General features: G+C 47.2%; 1 protein-coding gene across 2 annotated transcripts; it reads left to right on the forward strand.

Annotated features, from left to right (window-relative positions):
- Positions 1-24: 24 nt before the first annotated feature.
- ccdc40 (coiled-coil domain 40 molecular ruler complex subunit) lies at positions 25-13,625 on the forward strand. 2 transcript variants are annotated; one of them, XM_014177505.2, is made up of 20 exons: positions 25-88; positions 575-608; positions 856-1,050; positions 1,317-1,431; positions 1,582-1,721; positions 1,840-1,923; positions 2,336-2,555; positions 3,141-3,298; positions 3,971-4,093; positions 4,289-4,410; positions 4,976-5,219; positions 5,588-5,770; positions 6,306-6,551; positions 6,816-7,029; positions 7,409-7,578; positions 8,002-8,093; positions 8,478-8,598; positions 8,902-9,090; positions 12,569-12,727; positions 13,012-13,625. In XM_014177505.2, exons 3-20 carry the CDS (start codon positions 907-909, stop codon positions 13,264-13,266), a joined length of 2,979 nt encoding a protein of 992 aa, XP_014032980.1. In that variant the 5' UTR covers positions 25-88; positions 575-608; positions 856-906; the 3' UTR covers positions 13,267-13,625. The 2 variants fall into 2 exon arrangements, with proteins under 2 accessions (XP_014032980.1, XP_014032991.1); XM_014177516.2 differs by lacking the exon at positions 25-88 and adding an exon at positions 90-178.
- The last annotated feature ends 739 nt before the right edge of the window (positions 13,626-14,364 follow it).

Raw genomic sequence — 14,364 nt, forward strand, 5'->3', positions numbered from 1 at the left:
GGCACTATCCAATGACTAGGCTCTACCCCTTATCCCTTCACGGAAATTAATCGTTTCCTAGCAACGCCTGGCCGGCTAACAAACAGAGGTGAGTCTAGCTGTTTTTAGTTTGCAAATTCAATTTCGTACTACAATCTACAGGGTTATTCGTTGTTGCTGAAGAGGTGATAAAGCAACCGTAAGGTTTAGTAACTTATGCATTCGAGAACATTTAAAACATTCTGGTATTTTAAGCTGTTAGGTAATCTAGCTAACGTTAGCGTTAATAGCATATTAACGAATAAGCACGCTAACGTCAAGACAAGTGGATAGCAGCATTCCATAAGAAACATTATGCGCGTAGTAGGCATAGCCATCATTGGTATCTATCTGTCTTATTTCATTTTTAAGCAAAGGTGCAGTATGAGGGCCTAATGAATGATTGTCTTCAACTTCATAACGTTAGTGAATATTTAAATATTTGTGTCTACTCTGTCATGTCTTCCCAGGTGATGACAGGAGGCGTTGTCAGCTAACTTTTACATTTGCATTATTGCTTCTATACATTATTTTCATTCTCTGACCTTTCTTTCAGTTCTGAAGAGATAACGCCTTAACTCAAGAAGCAGGTAAGGCTTTCAATGAAAGGGCGTTAAAAGAGCAGGTGACATTATTTAGCAGACACTCTTATCCAGAGTGACTTACAGGAGCAATTAGGGTTAAGTGCCTTGCTCAAGGGCACATCAACTGATTTTTCACCTAGTCGGCTGGGGGGGATTCAAACCAGCAACCTTTCGGTTACTGGCACCAAAGCTCTTAACCGCTAGGCTACCTGCCTACATGACTGCAATGAAATCCAATGTTGTTGTCACAAAGGCAACCTTGTAGTGCTGACAGAGTCAACCATCTTGCTTCCCACTGAGTCCAATGGAGGGTGGAGGAAGTGAGGGAGGAGGAGAAGAGGAGAGGAGGGGAACCACGCCACAGGAGGAGGGAAAGTACGATGAACAGCCAGGTGGTGCTGACGAGGCAGCAGAGGACTCTGGGGTTACTGTGCTACCTGTGCAGGAGGTTTGTGAAAGATACGAGTACAGTACAGGATATGTTTTTTGCACACGTTTCTCAAGTTAGGATTTGTGACTCTCATGATATTGTATCATCTGCGTTTTATTTGTAATCATTCAAAATCATGAAATGATTCCCAAAAGACGATTTAGACATGATTTAGGCAATGGTCCAATGCACATAATTAAATATAACAACTTTATTATTTGTATTGTAACTTTATGGATCAAAAAGTGACTTCCTGAGTGTCCTCCTGTCTGTCCTCCATGCAGGGTGGATCAGCAGAGCAGTCAGACAGAGAGCAGGCTGAGGCTGGGGCTGGTTACCCAGTGTCACAGTCAGGAAACAGTGGTACAGGCGCAGCCTTCAACCCCGCCAGCAACTCAGGTCAGCTGGGTTTCAATAAGAGGGAGGGATAGAACAATGGTGGACATTTTTAACTTCTATCACCTTTGTAATTGACTCGAGCGCTGTGACTTGTCAAGCGCGGTATCTGTTGAGGAGTGATCATGAAACATTGTTTTTTTGGGGTGCCAGATAACGGAACGATGCCCTTGCCGCCTCACCCCTCATTGCACCTCTCAGTCCGCCTCTCTGACGGCGATGGGGACGGGTTACGCAGGGCTGCGGAAGAGGGCGATGAGGAAGATGAGCTAATCGTGCTGGACCCTGAACACGTAAAGCAGTTTTCCCGCTTAACATCACTGCTAACATTGTTTGAAATACCTTAAGGTTCAAACCCCGTTGTGCTTATCAGATGAACATCTTACTGTGGTTTCTCCTATCTGCCTGCAGCCGCTGATGAAAAGGTTCCAGACTGCACTGAAGAACCACCTCCATAAGCAACTGGAGAGACTCAACATGGAGATGCGCGAGAAGGTACAGTAGCTCTCTTCTTCTGAAGCGAAGACTCTTCATCCTTTACAATGGTACACAATCAAATCAACATGGACATCCACTTTACAGTATACATAGAGTATGATTCATACCATTTATAGGTCCCCTTTTTGAAGTCACTCTTTTCCCAGGAGAGGGCGCCATTGACTTGTTTTGGCTCAATCTCGAGACGTGACCCTGTGCTTTCGTTTCAAAACACAGAATAAGCTAATCTGAAACTAGAAATGATCTATAAGCGACAACAATTGATTTATAAGGATGAATCGCTATTGTTATAACATTTATAAAAAAAACATCCACAGGCCTTGCAGTGCGTTTCTAATGCATTTGCCCTATGCAATTCTGACCCCAACCTATGCTCTCTTTCCCTCCCCTCCTCCACCCATCTCCCTAGATGGCCATAGAGAGGTCTGAGAGCGAACACCGAGAGGAACTGGGCGTGGAGCTGTACGGCATACAGCAGGAGCTGGCCAGACTCCAGGCCTGTCTGGAGGGCCGTCACGAGACCAACGCGCAAGCGGCCGCCCAGCGCAGACAGGCCCAGGATCAGCTGGAGGGGGTCCGAAGCCAGTACCGCACCACAGCCAGCCAGGCCGGCAAGCAGAGGTCACACGGTGAGACCCATAAAGATACACAGTTAGTATGTCTTTTTTCATTCTGTGCTGAGACCACTCACTGACTTGATAGGGACAGACACTATACAAGGATTGTATGAATACTAAACAACTGTTCAAGAAACATAGACACATTGACTCATCAACAGTCATAAAGCACAAGTTTCTGTGAACGTAGGGTGTTGTCACTTTGTTACAGATGTAGGATCTTCATTTGATCACTCTTTTGTTGTCTGCGCCACAGGAAATGCAGATAAGCTTTGCGATTGACATAAATTCACTGAAAACCCACACTAACACCAACAGTATTGCACTTTTCAGGTAACCTACTTTTGGCCAGCTAATAGCTTAACCACCGATCAAGCAACATTATGCGCTTATTTTGCTGTGACAATATAGGTCAAATTAAGATCCTATATCTGTACTATGGCTTGGGCCAGGAGTTTTTCTTGACCTAATCAAGGAAAAACATCAGGACCCTAGCCTAGTTATAATAGTCCATAACGATATAAAGGCTTTCCTGGTCAGGTGACATAGTCAGGAAAAACTCCTGTCCCTAACTACGTCTATCACCTCCTTCCTCAGTGTCCCAGCTGCAGAGTGAGGTAGAGAACCTGGCACTGCGTCTGTTCTACATGCAGGAGGTTAACGCCGACCTGCGCTCTGACATCACGGTCATGAAGAACGCCTCGCGCAAGGCCCACTCTGAGAAGACCCAGGCAGAGGAGCAGAAACACAAACAGGTCAGGACACACGCCTTCCTTCTTTTACAACTGATTCAAGATCAGCTGATTGGCATGTTAGTTCTAATGTTAACTGTTCTGAGCCAAACCGCAAAACTGGTCCTGGACCAGTTGCTAAGGGTCTAGAAATATATAATTTCAAATAATTATTATTACTGTGGCTAAATCTTCTCAGGCAGTGTATTACAGTGATTCCTTATATGGCCCTCTCTCTCTCTCTACCACCCTCTCTCTCTCTACCCCCTCTCTCTCTCGCTACCCCCCCACCCTCTCTCTGTCTCTACCACCCCTCTCTCTCTCTACCCCCACCCTCTCTCTCTCTCTCTTCCACCGCTCTGTCTCTCTCTCAACCACCCCTCTCTCTCTACCCCCCTCTCTCTCTACCACCATTCTCTCTCTCTCTCTCTCTACCACCCCCTTCTCTCTCTCTACCCTCTCTCTCTCTACCACCCTTCTCTCTCTCTCTCTCTCTCTCTCTCTCTCTCTCTCTACCCTCTCTCTCTCTACCACCCTTCTCTCTCTCTCTCTCTCTCTCTCTCTCTCTACCCCCTCTCTCTCTACCACCCTTCTCTCTCTCTCTACCACCCCCTTCTCTCTCTCTACCCTCGCTCTCTCTTCCACCCCTATGTCTCTCTTTCTACCGTTCTCTCTACCCCCCCCTCTCTCTCTCAGGACTTGTATGTGGAGCGGTTGACCAAACACATGGAGCGTCTGACGGAGCAGACAGCTCTGTATGAAGTCCAGACCATCGCCCAGTCTGAGGAGACCCGGGCAGCCAAGGAGGCCCTCTCTGAGGTACACTACTGTCCACTCCAGGTTGGGTACAGGCTTTTGCTCCAGCCAATCAGTATAACACCTGATTCAAGTATTTAAAAAAATGTAAAAAATAAAATGTGTTACTGCTTAGGCTGAGACAAAAGCTGTACACACAGAAGGAATGGGGAAGGGTGGTGAATGGTGTGCATTTTGCCTGTGTGTCTCTCGATACAGGCCCAGATGGAGATGGACTCTTTGGGGATGGAGAGGAAGCAGCTGCTGCAGCAGTGGAACAGCAGCCTGGTGGGCATGAGGAGACGAGACGACGCCTACACCGCCATGCTGGAGGCTCTACGGTGAGCACCGGTAAACGCCTAGCACTGTGTAGAGTCTACACACATCACAGGCGGCTGCTGAGGGGAGGACGGCTCATAGTAATGGCTGGAATGGAGTGAATGGAATGTTGTCAAACACATGGGAACCGTCTGTTGATGTGTTGGTTACCATTCCATTCATACCGTTTCAGCCATTACTATGAGCCGTCCTCCCCAATTAAGATACCACCAGCCGCCTGTGACACACACACACACCTCACCACACAGTGTACAACAGCAGCCTGGCGGGTATGACGAGACGAGGCCTACACCACAGTGGAAGAGAATACGCACTGGATAGACTTAAAATGGCAACACTATTCCCTATATAATGCACTACTTTTGGCAAGATGTACATTGGCCACTGTCCAATGTCTATTTACAATACAATTTGTATTTGCTGTACATCAGTTCTGCTGGTCTGCTCTGGTCAAACGTTCTCCTTGAGACTGGACATGCTGTACACCTGTGTGATCCCACCATGTACACATCTGTCAATCTCCCTCTCCCTCCCTCTCCCTCCCTCTCCCTCCCTCTCCCCATGCAGCACGGCCACCCACCAGGTCCGCTCTTTAGACACCGAGATCGAAGGCTTCAAGAAGTCCATCACGCGGGAGGGGGAGCGCAATGAGCTGCTGACAGTACTACTGAATCGGACCCAGCTGGACAGCGCCACCTCCAGGAAGCTGATCTCCCACAGCCACAGCCAACAGGAGGCGCTGCAGGTCCAGTACAGCATCTACATGAGGACCCTGCAGGAGACCGAGCAGACACTGCAACGCGTCAACACAGTGAGTGAATGAATTGGCTTTATTTGACACATTTGAAATGCGTATAGGTTGCTTTAACCAGGTGGAATCAACAATACACACATTGAAATGAATCATCAAGGATAAAAACTCAATGATGTCAAAAGACTTGTTTTTATTGTGATTTGTTTCTTATATTTTTTCTCAAGTCCACAGTTGATTTGTTCTTGGCGTATCTATAGTTCTTTCCCTATGCAGGCTCCTCTGAATGCAATATCCGCTCAATATGAAGTGACTGGAATGTTGTATTGTTGTTGTCGGGACTCATGTAAGTGGATGATAGTACGATGAAACACTTCTAACCTCTGTCCCCCTCCCTCCCATCTCCCCTCTTTCCTCCCCCTCTCCAGGAGTGTGGGGTGAGCCAGGTGGAGGTGTCCTCCCTGAGGAAGCAGACAGAGAAGGAGTGGGTGCGGCGCATGGAGCTGGAGGACCGCATCATGTCCAAGATGCAGGAGCATCTCACCCACGACAAGGCTACCAAGTACTCCCGACGCCTCACCGACAAGATGGCCGCCCACAAGAGGGAGAAGGTGAGCGTTGGTCGCCGTATTTTTTGGGGATCCTGAGTGGCGCCGTGATCTAAGGCACTGCATCGCAGTGCTAGAGGCGTCACTACAGACCCGGGTTCGATCCCGGCTGTATCACAACCGGCCATGATCGGGAGTCCCATAGGTTCGTGGACAATTGGCCCAGCGTCGTCCAGGTTAGGGGAGGGTTTGGCCGGGGTAGGTCGTCATTGTAAATAAGAATTTGTTCTTACCTTACTTGCCTAGTTAACTAAAAAAGTTTTCAAGTAATTCATAATATTACAAAAACTATTTAGCAGTGTATTGTCAATCATATTGTGGAGATGTGTTAAGAATGGGAGACTTTGTAGAATTACAGTGCAGAAGGAGTTTCATTCGGTTGTTATTTAATATGAACATTGGTATAACTTGAGCTAGCCAATTGAAAACCACAACAACCACAATGCTACATAGGAAACTTTGTTAGTGCAATGTATCTCTGTGTTCGAACCAATCTCTGTGTGTGCGTCTCTCTCTCTCTCTCTCCTCACCCTACCAGGAGACCCAGCTGTCCCGGCTAGAAAACGAAATGGCGGAGGTGACGCTGGAGAGCAGTAACGTCACCCTGCGTCTGGAGGGTCTGGCCCGCACCCTGGCCTCGCTGGAGACGGAGATGAGCCGCCGCAACAAACTGCTCAGCGCCAGCGAGGCCAGGATCACCAAGTGCGTCACCGTCATCGAGCGCAAGCAGGCCACCATCAATGTTTACAACAAGAAGATTGAGCAGCTCATCGCCAGCACTGGGGTGAGAGTTAACTTACAACCAAGCACTGACCAGTAACCAACTGAACATTTTGGGTTTATTTCCCTTAGAATAAAGGACAATAGGTACTGAATCTAAAATAGGTGGCACCTACAGATCTAGAATGGTATTCTATTTTTATGGTAGCACCATCCTCTACAATAAGACTGGCGCTAGAATGGATTTGAAACGTTTCAGCTTTGAAAAAAATGCACATTTTCCTGACTTTCTATGTTGTCTTGATCACGTCCCTACGTACGTCAATAGCACGAGGACCTGGGCCCGTTGGAGATCCAGGCCAGTACTCTGACCAAGCAGCTGGAGGGGGTGGGAGGAGAGATCAAGGAGCAGCAGCAGCTCTGGCTGCGGCAGCAGGGGGAACTAGTGAGACTGACCCAGGAGAAACAGGCCCGGAGCGCCGCCCTGCTCACACTGCAGACCCAATTCACCATCCTACAGCAGAGGAAAGTCCGCACCGAGAGTACGGTAACACACACGGGCGCGCACATACACTGACCATGGAGAAATGGGCCTGGAGCACCGCCCTGCTCACACTACGGACACTAGTGTCATACACCTACCGGTACCTAGCCCACATGGGCTTACAAGACACTACAGAATAAAATAAATTTTTCCAAATGATCAGCATACAATAATCCTGGCCAGTACAGCTACCATCTAGCTCCACTACACAAATAGTACATGTATCCTTCTCCTCCAGACATTGTGAACGAACTGAGCAATTTCAAACACGCCCTGTCTGAAACAAAATTCAAGACACTTCACCCTTTTTGTGACCCTACCCTAACAAACACACGCTAACCTATGGACTCCCCACCTCTCCGCTGCCTCCCGTCCAGGTGAGATACAACAGGAGCAGCGTGAGCAGGCTCAGCTGGAGAGACACATGAAGGAGCTGATGGCGGACATGTTGAAGCTCAACTCCCTGCTGAGTGAGAACAGGCATCTCCACCAGGCCCTGGAGCAGGGCAACGTCGTCATGGAGACTGACTTCCTGCACAGACTCAAGGTCAGACTGGTGACGGGGGGGGGGGTTTGGTGTTCATGGTGGGGGCTGTTTCTGGTGTTCATCAGTCAAATACACACACATACAAATATGTCCGTTTCAGTCCTAAACCACTGCATTCTATATTGCCCTACAAAAGCAAAACGCAATAACTACATTTTTTTTTTTACTACAAAATCTGACTTCTGTCTAGACAGAAAGCAATTTCTGATACTCCATGATAGATTTTGATCAACAGGCTTGTTCTTGTGTCAGGAAACGAAATACCACAGATATACCTTACAACAGATCAAAGGTTCTTTACCAAATCAAAGGGCAGTATGCTTGACATACTGTATATAGACTTAAATATGACATATAGAAATGGCCCCACACCATTGTGTACTTCATGTGTAACAGTGTATTCCTGTAATGTTGTGTGTTTAGGAGGCAGAGAGAGACTCCATTGAGATGCAGATGAAGCTAGAGAGGATCCAGGAGGAGAAGGACAGGCTGTTCAACAGTCTGGTGGAGTCAGAGTGAGTCAAACAGTAGCAAGTAGTCTGTCTGCCTGTCTGCCTGCCTGTCTGCCTGCCTGCCTGCCTGTCTGTCTGTATCTTGTCCTCATTCGAGTGTGTGTGTGTGTGTGTGTGTGTGTGTGTGTGTGTGTGTGTGTGTGTGTGTGTGTGTGTGTGTGTGTGTGTGTGTGTGTGTGTGTGTGTGTGTGTGTGTGTGTGTTTCACATGTTTGTGTTATGTGTGTGTTTTTGTTTAGTTCACCCATGCTTCTACATCTGCATTGCTTGCTGCTTGGGGTTTTAGGCTGGGTTTCTGTGGAGCACTTTGTGACATCGGCCGGTGTGAAAATGCCATTAGAAATACATTTGATTGATGTTTGTTTGTGTGCGTGCATTTGTGTTTCAGGCGTCAGATCATGCTGTGGGAGAAGAAGACCCAGCTGGTGAGAGAGACCAGGTCGGCTGTGGACTCTGAGGTGGGCCAGGGAGACATCCGCACCATGAGGGCTGAGATCCACCGGATGGAGGTAACATCACACACACTGGAGAAACCAAGAGCAACTCTCACATCACACAATCTTTCACTTACTGTAGATCGATACACTACATCTCCATATAGAAAACGACAACATTGTGTTGCTGCCTTGTACGCAATTTACTATACAAATCATGTTTGATTTGATTCCTTAGCGCACCAAATGTGGAATAGGTAGGACACCTCACATACTCATGCACCTGTTTCCCCCCCCTCCAATGCATTCACTGGGTAATGAATCAGTGCTGTGTGCTGGGAGTAAGAATCAATTATCAATGTGGGTGTGTCCCTACAGGTGCGATACGGTCAGCTGATGAAGCAGCAGGAGCGCCTACTGAGGGAGATGGAGGGAGTGGTGGCTCGCAGGGAGACTATCGTGATGCGCAGTGAGGCCCAGGCACGCACCGACCGCAAGCAGCCCACTCACACCGACTTCCACGGCATCCTGCAGGGCCTGCGTCGGAAGATACTGGACACACAGAAGGTGGGGGTGGGGGTGTGGGTGTGTGGAAGTGGGTGTGTCGGTCAGTTGGTGTGTTGGTGGGTGTGCGTTCCTGTGTGTATGTACAGTACGTGCAGTACCAGTCAAAAGTTTGGAAACCTACTCATTCATGATTTTTCTTTATTTTTACTATTTTCTACATTGTAGAATAATAGTGAAGACATCAAAACTATGAAATAACACATATGGAATCATGTAGTAACCAAAAAAGTGTTAAACAAATCGAAATATACACTGCTCAAAAAAATAAAGGGAACACTTAAACAACACAATGTAACTCCAAGTCAATCACACTTCTGTGAAATCAAACTGTCCACTTAGGAAGCAACACTGATTGACAATAAATGTCACATGCTGTTGTGCAAATGGAATAGACAACAGGTGGAAATTATAGGCAATTAGCAAGACACCCCCAATAAAGGGGTGGTTCTACAGGTGGTGACCACAGACCACTTCAGAGTTCCTATGCTTCCTGGCTGATGTTTTGGTCACTTTTGAATGCTGGCGGTGCTTTCACTCTAGTGGTAGCATGAGACGGAGTCTACAACCCACACAAGTGGCTCAGGTAGTGCAGCTCATCCAGGATGGCACATCAATGCAAGCTGTGGCAAGAAGGTTTGCTGTGTCTGTCAGCGTAGTGTCCAGAGCATGGAGGCGCTACCAGGAGACAGGCCAGTACATCAGGAGACGTGGAGGAGGCCATAGGAGGGCAACAACCCAGCAGCAGGACCGCTACCTCCGCCTTTGTGCAAGGAGGAGCAGGAGGAGCACTGCCAGAGCCCTGCAAAATTACCTCCAGCAGGCCACAAATGTGCATGTGTCTGCTCAAACGATCAGAAACAGACTCCATGAGGGTGGTATGAGGGCCCGACGTCCACAGGTGGGGGTTGTGCTTACAGCCCAACACCGTGCAGGACGTTTGGCATTTGCCAAAGAACACCAAGATTGGCAAATTCGCCACTGGCGCCCTGTGCTCTTCACAGATGAAAGCAGGTTCACACTGAGCACATGTGACAGACGTGACAGAGTCTGGAGACGCCGTGGAGAACGTTCTGCTGCCTGCAACATCCTCCAGCATGACCGGTCTGCCTGCCATGGCGGTGGGTCAGTCATGGTGTGGATTTGGCATTTCTTTGGGGGGCCGCACAGCCCTCCATGTGCTCGCCAGATGTAGCCTGACTGCCATTAGGTACCGAGATGAGATCCTTAGACCCCTTGTGAGACCATATGCTGGTGCGGTTGGCCCTGGGTTCCTCCTAATGCAAGACAATGCTAGACCTCATGTGGCTGGAGTGTGTCAGCAGTTCCTGCAAGAGGAAGGCATTGATGCTATGGACTGGCCAGCCCGTTCCCCAGACCTGAATCCAATTGAGCACATCTGGGACATCATGTCTCGCTCCATCCACCAACGCCACGTTGCACCACAGACTGTCCAGGAGTTGGCGGATGCTTTAGTCCAGGTCTGGGAGGAGATCCCTCAGGAGACCATCCACCACCTCATCAGGAGCATGCCCAGGCATTGTAGCGAGGTCATACAGGCACGTGGAGGCCACACACACTACTGAGCCTCATTTTGACTTGTTTTAAGGACATTACATCAAAGTTGGATCAGCCTGTAGTGTGGTTTTCCACTTTAATTTTGAGTGTGACTCCAAATCCAGACCTCCATGGGTTGATAAATTGGATTTCCATTGATTATTTTTGTGTGATTTTGTTGTCAGCACATTCAACTATGTAAAGAAAAAAGTATTTAATAAGATTATTTCATTCATTCAGATCTAGGATGTGTTATTTTAGTGTTCCCTTTATTTTTTTGAGCAGTGTATTTTATATTTGAGATTCTTCAAAGTAGCCACCCTTTGTCTTGATGACAGCTTTGCACACGCTTGGCATTCTCTCAACCAGCTTCATGGGGTAGTCACCTGGAATGCATTTCAATTAACAGGTGTGCCTTGTTAAAAGTTCATTTGTGGAATTTCTTTCCTTCTTAATGCGTTTGAGCCAATCAGTTGTGTTGTGACATGGTAGGGGTGGAATACAGAATAAAGTCCTATTTGGTAAAAGACCAAGTCCATATTATGGCAAGAACAGCTCAAATGAGCAAAGAGAAACGACAGTCCATCATTACTTTAAGACATGAAGGTCAGTCAATCCAGAAAAGTTTATTCAAGTGCAGTTGCAAAAACCATCAAGCGCTATGATGAAACTGGCTCTCATGAGGACCGCCACAGGAAAGGAAGACCCAGCATTATCTCTGCTGCAGAGGATAAGTTCATTACAGTTACCAGCTTCAGAAATTGCAGCCCAAATAAATGCTTCACAAAGTTCAAGTAACAGACACATCTCAACATTAACTGTTCAGAGGAGACTGTGTGAATCAGGCCTTCATGACAAAGAAACCACTACTAAAGGACACCAATAATAAGAAGAGACTTGCTTGGGCCAAGAAACACAAGCAATGGACATTAAACCGGTGGAAATCTGGTCTGATCAGTCCAAATTTTAGATTTCGAGTTCCAACCACTGTGTCTTTGTGAGACGCAGAGTAGGTGAACGGATGATCTCTGCATGTGTGGTTCCCACCGTGAAGCATGGAGGAGGAGGTGTGATGGTGTGGGGGTGCTTTGCTGGTGACACTGTCGGTGATTTATTTAGACTTCATGGCACACTTAACCAGCATGGCTACCACAGCATTCTGCAGAGATATAGCATCCCATCTGGTTTGTGCTTAGTGGGACTATCATTTGTTTTTCAACAGGACAATGACCCAACACACCTTCAGGTTGTGTAAAGGCTATTTGACCAAGGAGAGTGATGGAGTGCTGCATCAGATGACCTGGCCTCTACAATCACCCGACCTCAACCCAAATGAGATGGTTTGGGATGAGTTGGACTGCAGAGTTAAGGAAAAGCAGCCAACAAGTGCTCAGCATATATGGGAACTCCTTCAAGACTGTTGGAAAGTATTCCAGGTGAAGCTGGTTGTGAGAATGCCAAGAGTGTGCAAAGCTGTCATCAAGGCAAAGGGTGGCTACTTTGAAGAATATAAAATATATTTTGATTTGTTTAACACTTTTTGGGTTACTACATGATTCCATATGTGCTACTGTGCAGCCTACAATACATACTGTAGTAAACGTGGAATAGTGCCTAATTCCTTACATAAGGGAGAGCAGGCCATGTCTGTACTACAGAATGCGGGGCACGTCGGAGACCGGGGTTCAAATCCCCGTTGGGGAGGAAGGAGTAGGCTGTCCTGGTAAATAAGAATTTGTTCTTAACTGATTCCATGTGTGTTATTTCATAGTTGTGATGTCTTCACTATTATTCTACAATGTAGAAAATAGTAAAAATACAGAAAAACCCTTGAATGAGTAGGTGTGTCCAAACTTTTGACTGGTACTGTATATGCTTAATATGTGTGTCTGTTGTGTGTGTGTGTGTCTCCCCACCCTAACAGCAAGCTGAGGAGTGTGACGGGGTCCTCAGGGAGCTGCAGCAGGGCCAGGCCAGTCTGAGCTGCTGTCTGCGGGACAAACAGCTGCAGCTGGGAGAGCTCCACAGTGCCAGAACTGTCCTCACCTCAGACTTCCAATGTCTGCAGGACACCAAGGAGAGGGTACACGATGTAGACACATTCACCCATTCACTCTCAACATTATTCCTGCCCAATGTATTGTTATCCATAGTTGCGACGTGGTTCGCACTGTGCATAGCTATTTGAATATCTCTTTTCATCTCATGTCTTTTTTAATCCCTTATCCATCCTTCTTTTCCTTTCTCGGTCTCGCTCTCTCTCTTTCTGTCTCACACCTAATCTCTCTCTCTCTATCCTCCCTCCCTTTCTCCCTCCCTCTTTCTCTCTCTCTCTCTCGCTCTCTCTCTCTCTCTCCCTCCCTCTAGAACCTGGCCCGTCTGGTCTCCCTCCAGGGCCGGGCCAAGCAGCTCCAAGCGGTGCGTGAGGGTCGCTACAGTGCCCTGTCCACCAGCGAAGCCTTGGAGCCTGCGTTGCAGCGGCAGGAGGAGCGTCTGCACGCTGTGACCACCATCCTGCACCGCGTCCAGCAGGAGTTCCCCCAGCACCAGGGGGCGCTACGACGCCTCTCCCTAGCCCTGGCCGCGCGCCTGCAGACCCCGATTGGTCAGGAGACCCCCTGACTATTACATGACTGAAAACCCCCATCATAGGATTACCCACGGAGTAGATTGGAGATAGAGATCCATCATAGTTGAAGGGTATTACTGTTCAATGGTGTTCTATGTTACTCTGGCTGTTAGGATTAGGGAGCTGGATTTGGGGTGGAAGCTCTCCTCCTGGCCATGTTTGGGCAATTTTGGTTTTCAGAATATTTCAGTTTATTTTGTTTCAGTTTATTTTCAGTTGATAGAATGAAGAGTTGATTTAATATACAGTACACACGGATATCCTACCAGCGTGTGAAAATAATATTGTCCATGGATAAACTGAAGATACACATATATAAACAATAAAAGCAACATTTGCATTTCTTTCTTTAGTTAATATCCACAAACTAGCTAAATCTTAAGTATGGAATCACTAAAGCCAGCCTGTGAATGATCATATGTCATAATAACAGAGAAACATCATACAATGCCATTAATCATCACTTAACATAAATGAAAGGTTCTGTCCATCATTGTCAAATATCAGATAATAATCAGTCAATTGGCTGGTTCCCCCACCCAATAAGCATTTGCTGACATCATAGTCAGGAAGTGGTCCCAGATGGTCCCCTCCAGGGTTTTCTTTGTGAATCAACACCAGGTCCCTTTGGAGTTGATTCTCTATTCACCTCTGGATATCTAATCCATTTATATAACCAGATTATCACCCCTAATCTCATGCGTTCCTGAAGTGCCTTTTGTCACGGTTTGGGGCTCCTTCAAGGGAAGGGAACTCCCGAACTGTCCCTAAATCAGTGATGATCTGGAACCAGGCCAGTCACCAATTACATTCCCCCTCTTTTCAACAGCTTTTGTTATTATATGTTTCACTGACGCATCAAAAAGTAGTTTGTGTACTTACTGTCATAGAAACCTTTGTTATAGGAATCTTTATTGTCAGTGATGGCTGTTATTTAGAGGCTTGGCCTCAATCTCTCAGATAGCTTTGCCAGTGGCTTTGTTTGCCTGTTACATGACCGGTTATGTGCTATTATAATACACACAGTGAATTGAATTGGAAGGGTGAGGCCTGGCCAGGTTACACATCAGTGAGGCCACAGTCCTTCAGTT

This window comes from Salmo salar, chromosome ssa02, assembly GCF_905237065.1.
Source record: "Salmo salar chromosome ssa02, Ssal_v3.1, whole genome shotgun sequence".
Lineage (NCBI taxonomy): Eukaryota > Metazoa > Chordata > Actinopteri > Salmoniformes > Salmonidae > Salmo > Salmo salar.

What these genes read in the sequence shown, in the direction of transcription:
- ccdc40 (XM_014177505.2), top strand. Translation starts at nt 907, where the DNA reads ATGGAGGGTGGAGGAAGTGAGGGAGGAGGAGAAGAGGAGAGGAGGGGA. An exon ending in CACTGCAACGCGTCAACACA is followed by an intron (nt 5,220 to 5,587) that starts GTGAGTGAATGA and finishes CCCCCTCTCCAG; the next exon opens with GAGTGTGGGGTGAGCCAGGT. An exon ending in TGCAGGACACCAAGGAGAGG is followed by an intron (nt 12,728 to 13,011) that starts GTACACGATGTA and finishes CCCTCCCTCTAG; the next exon opens with AACCTGGCCCGTCTGGTCTC.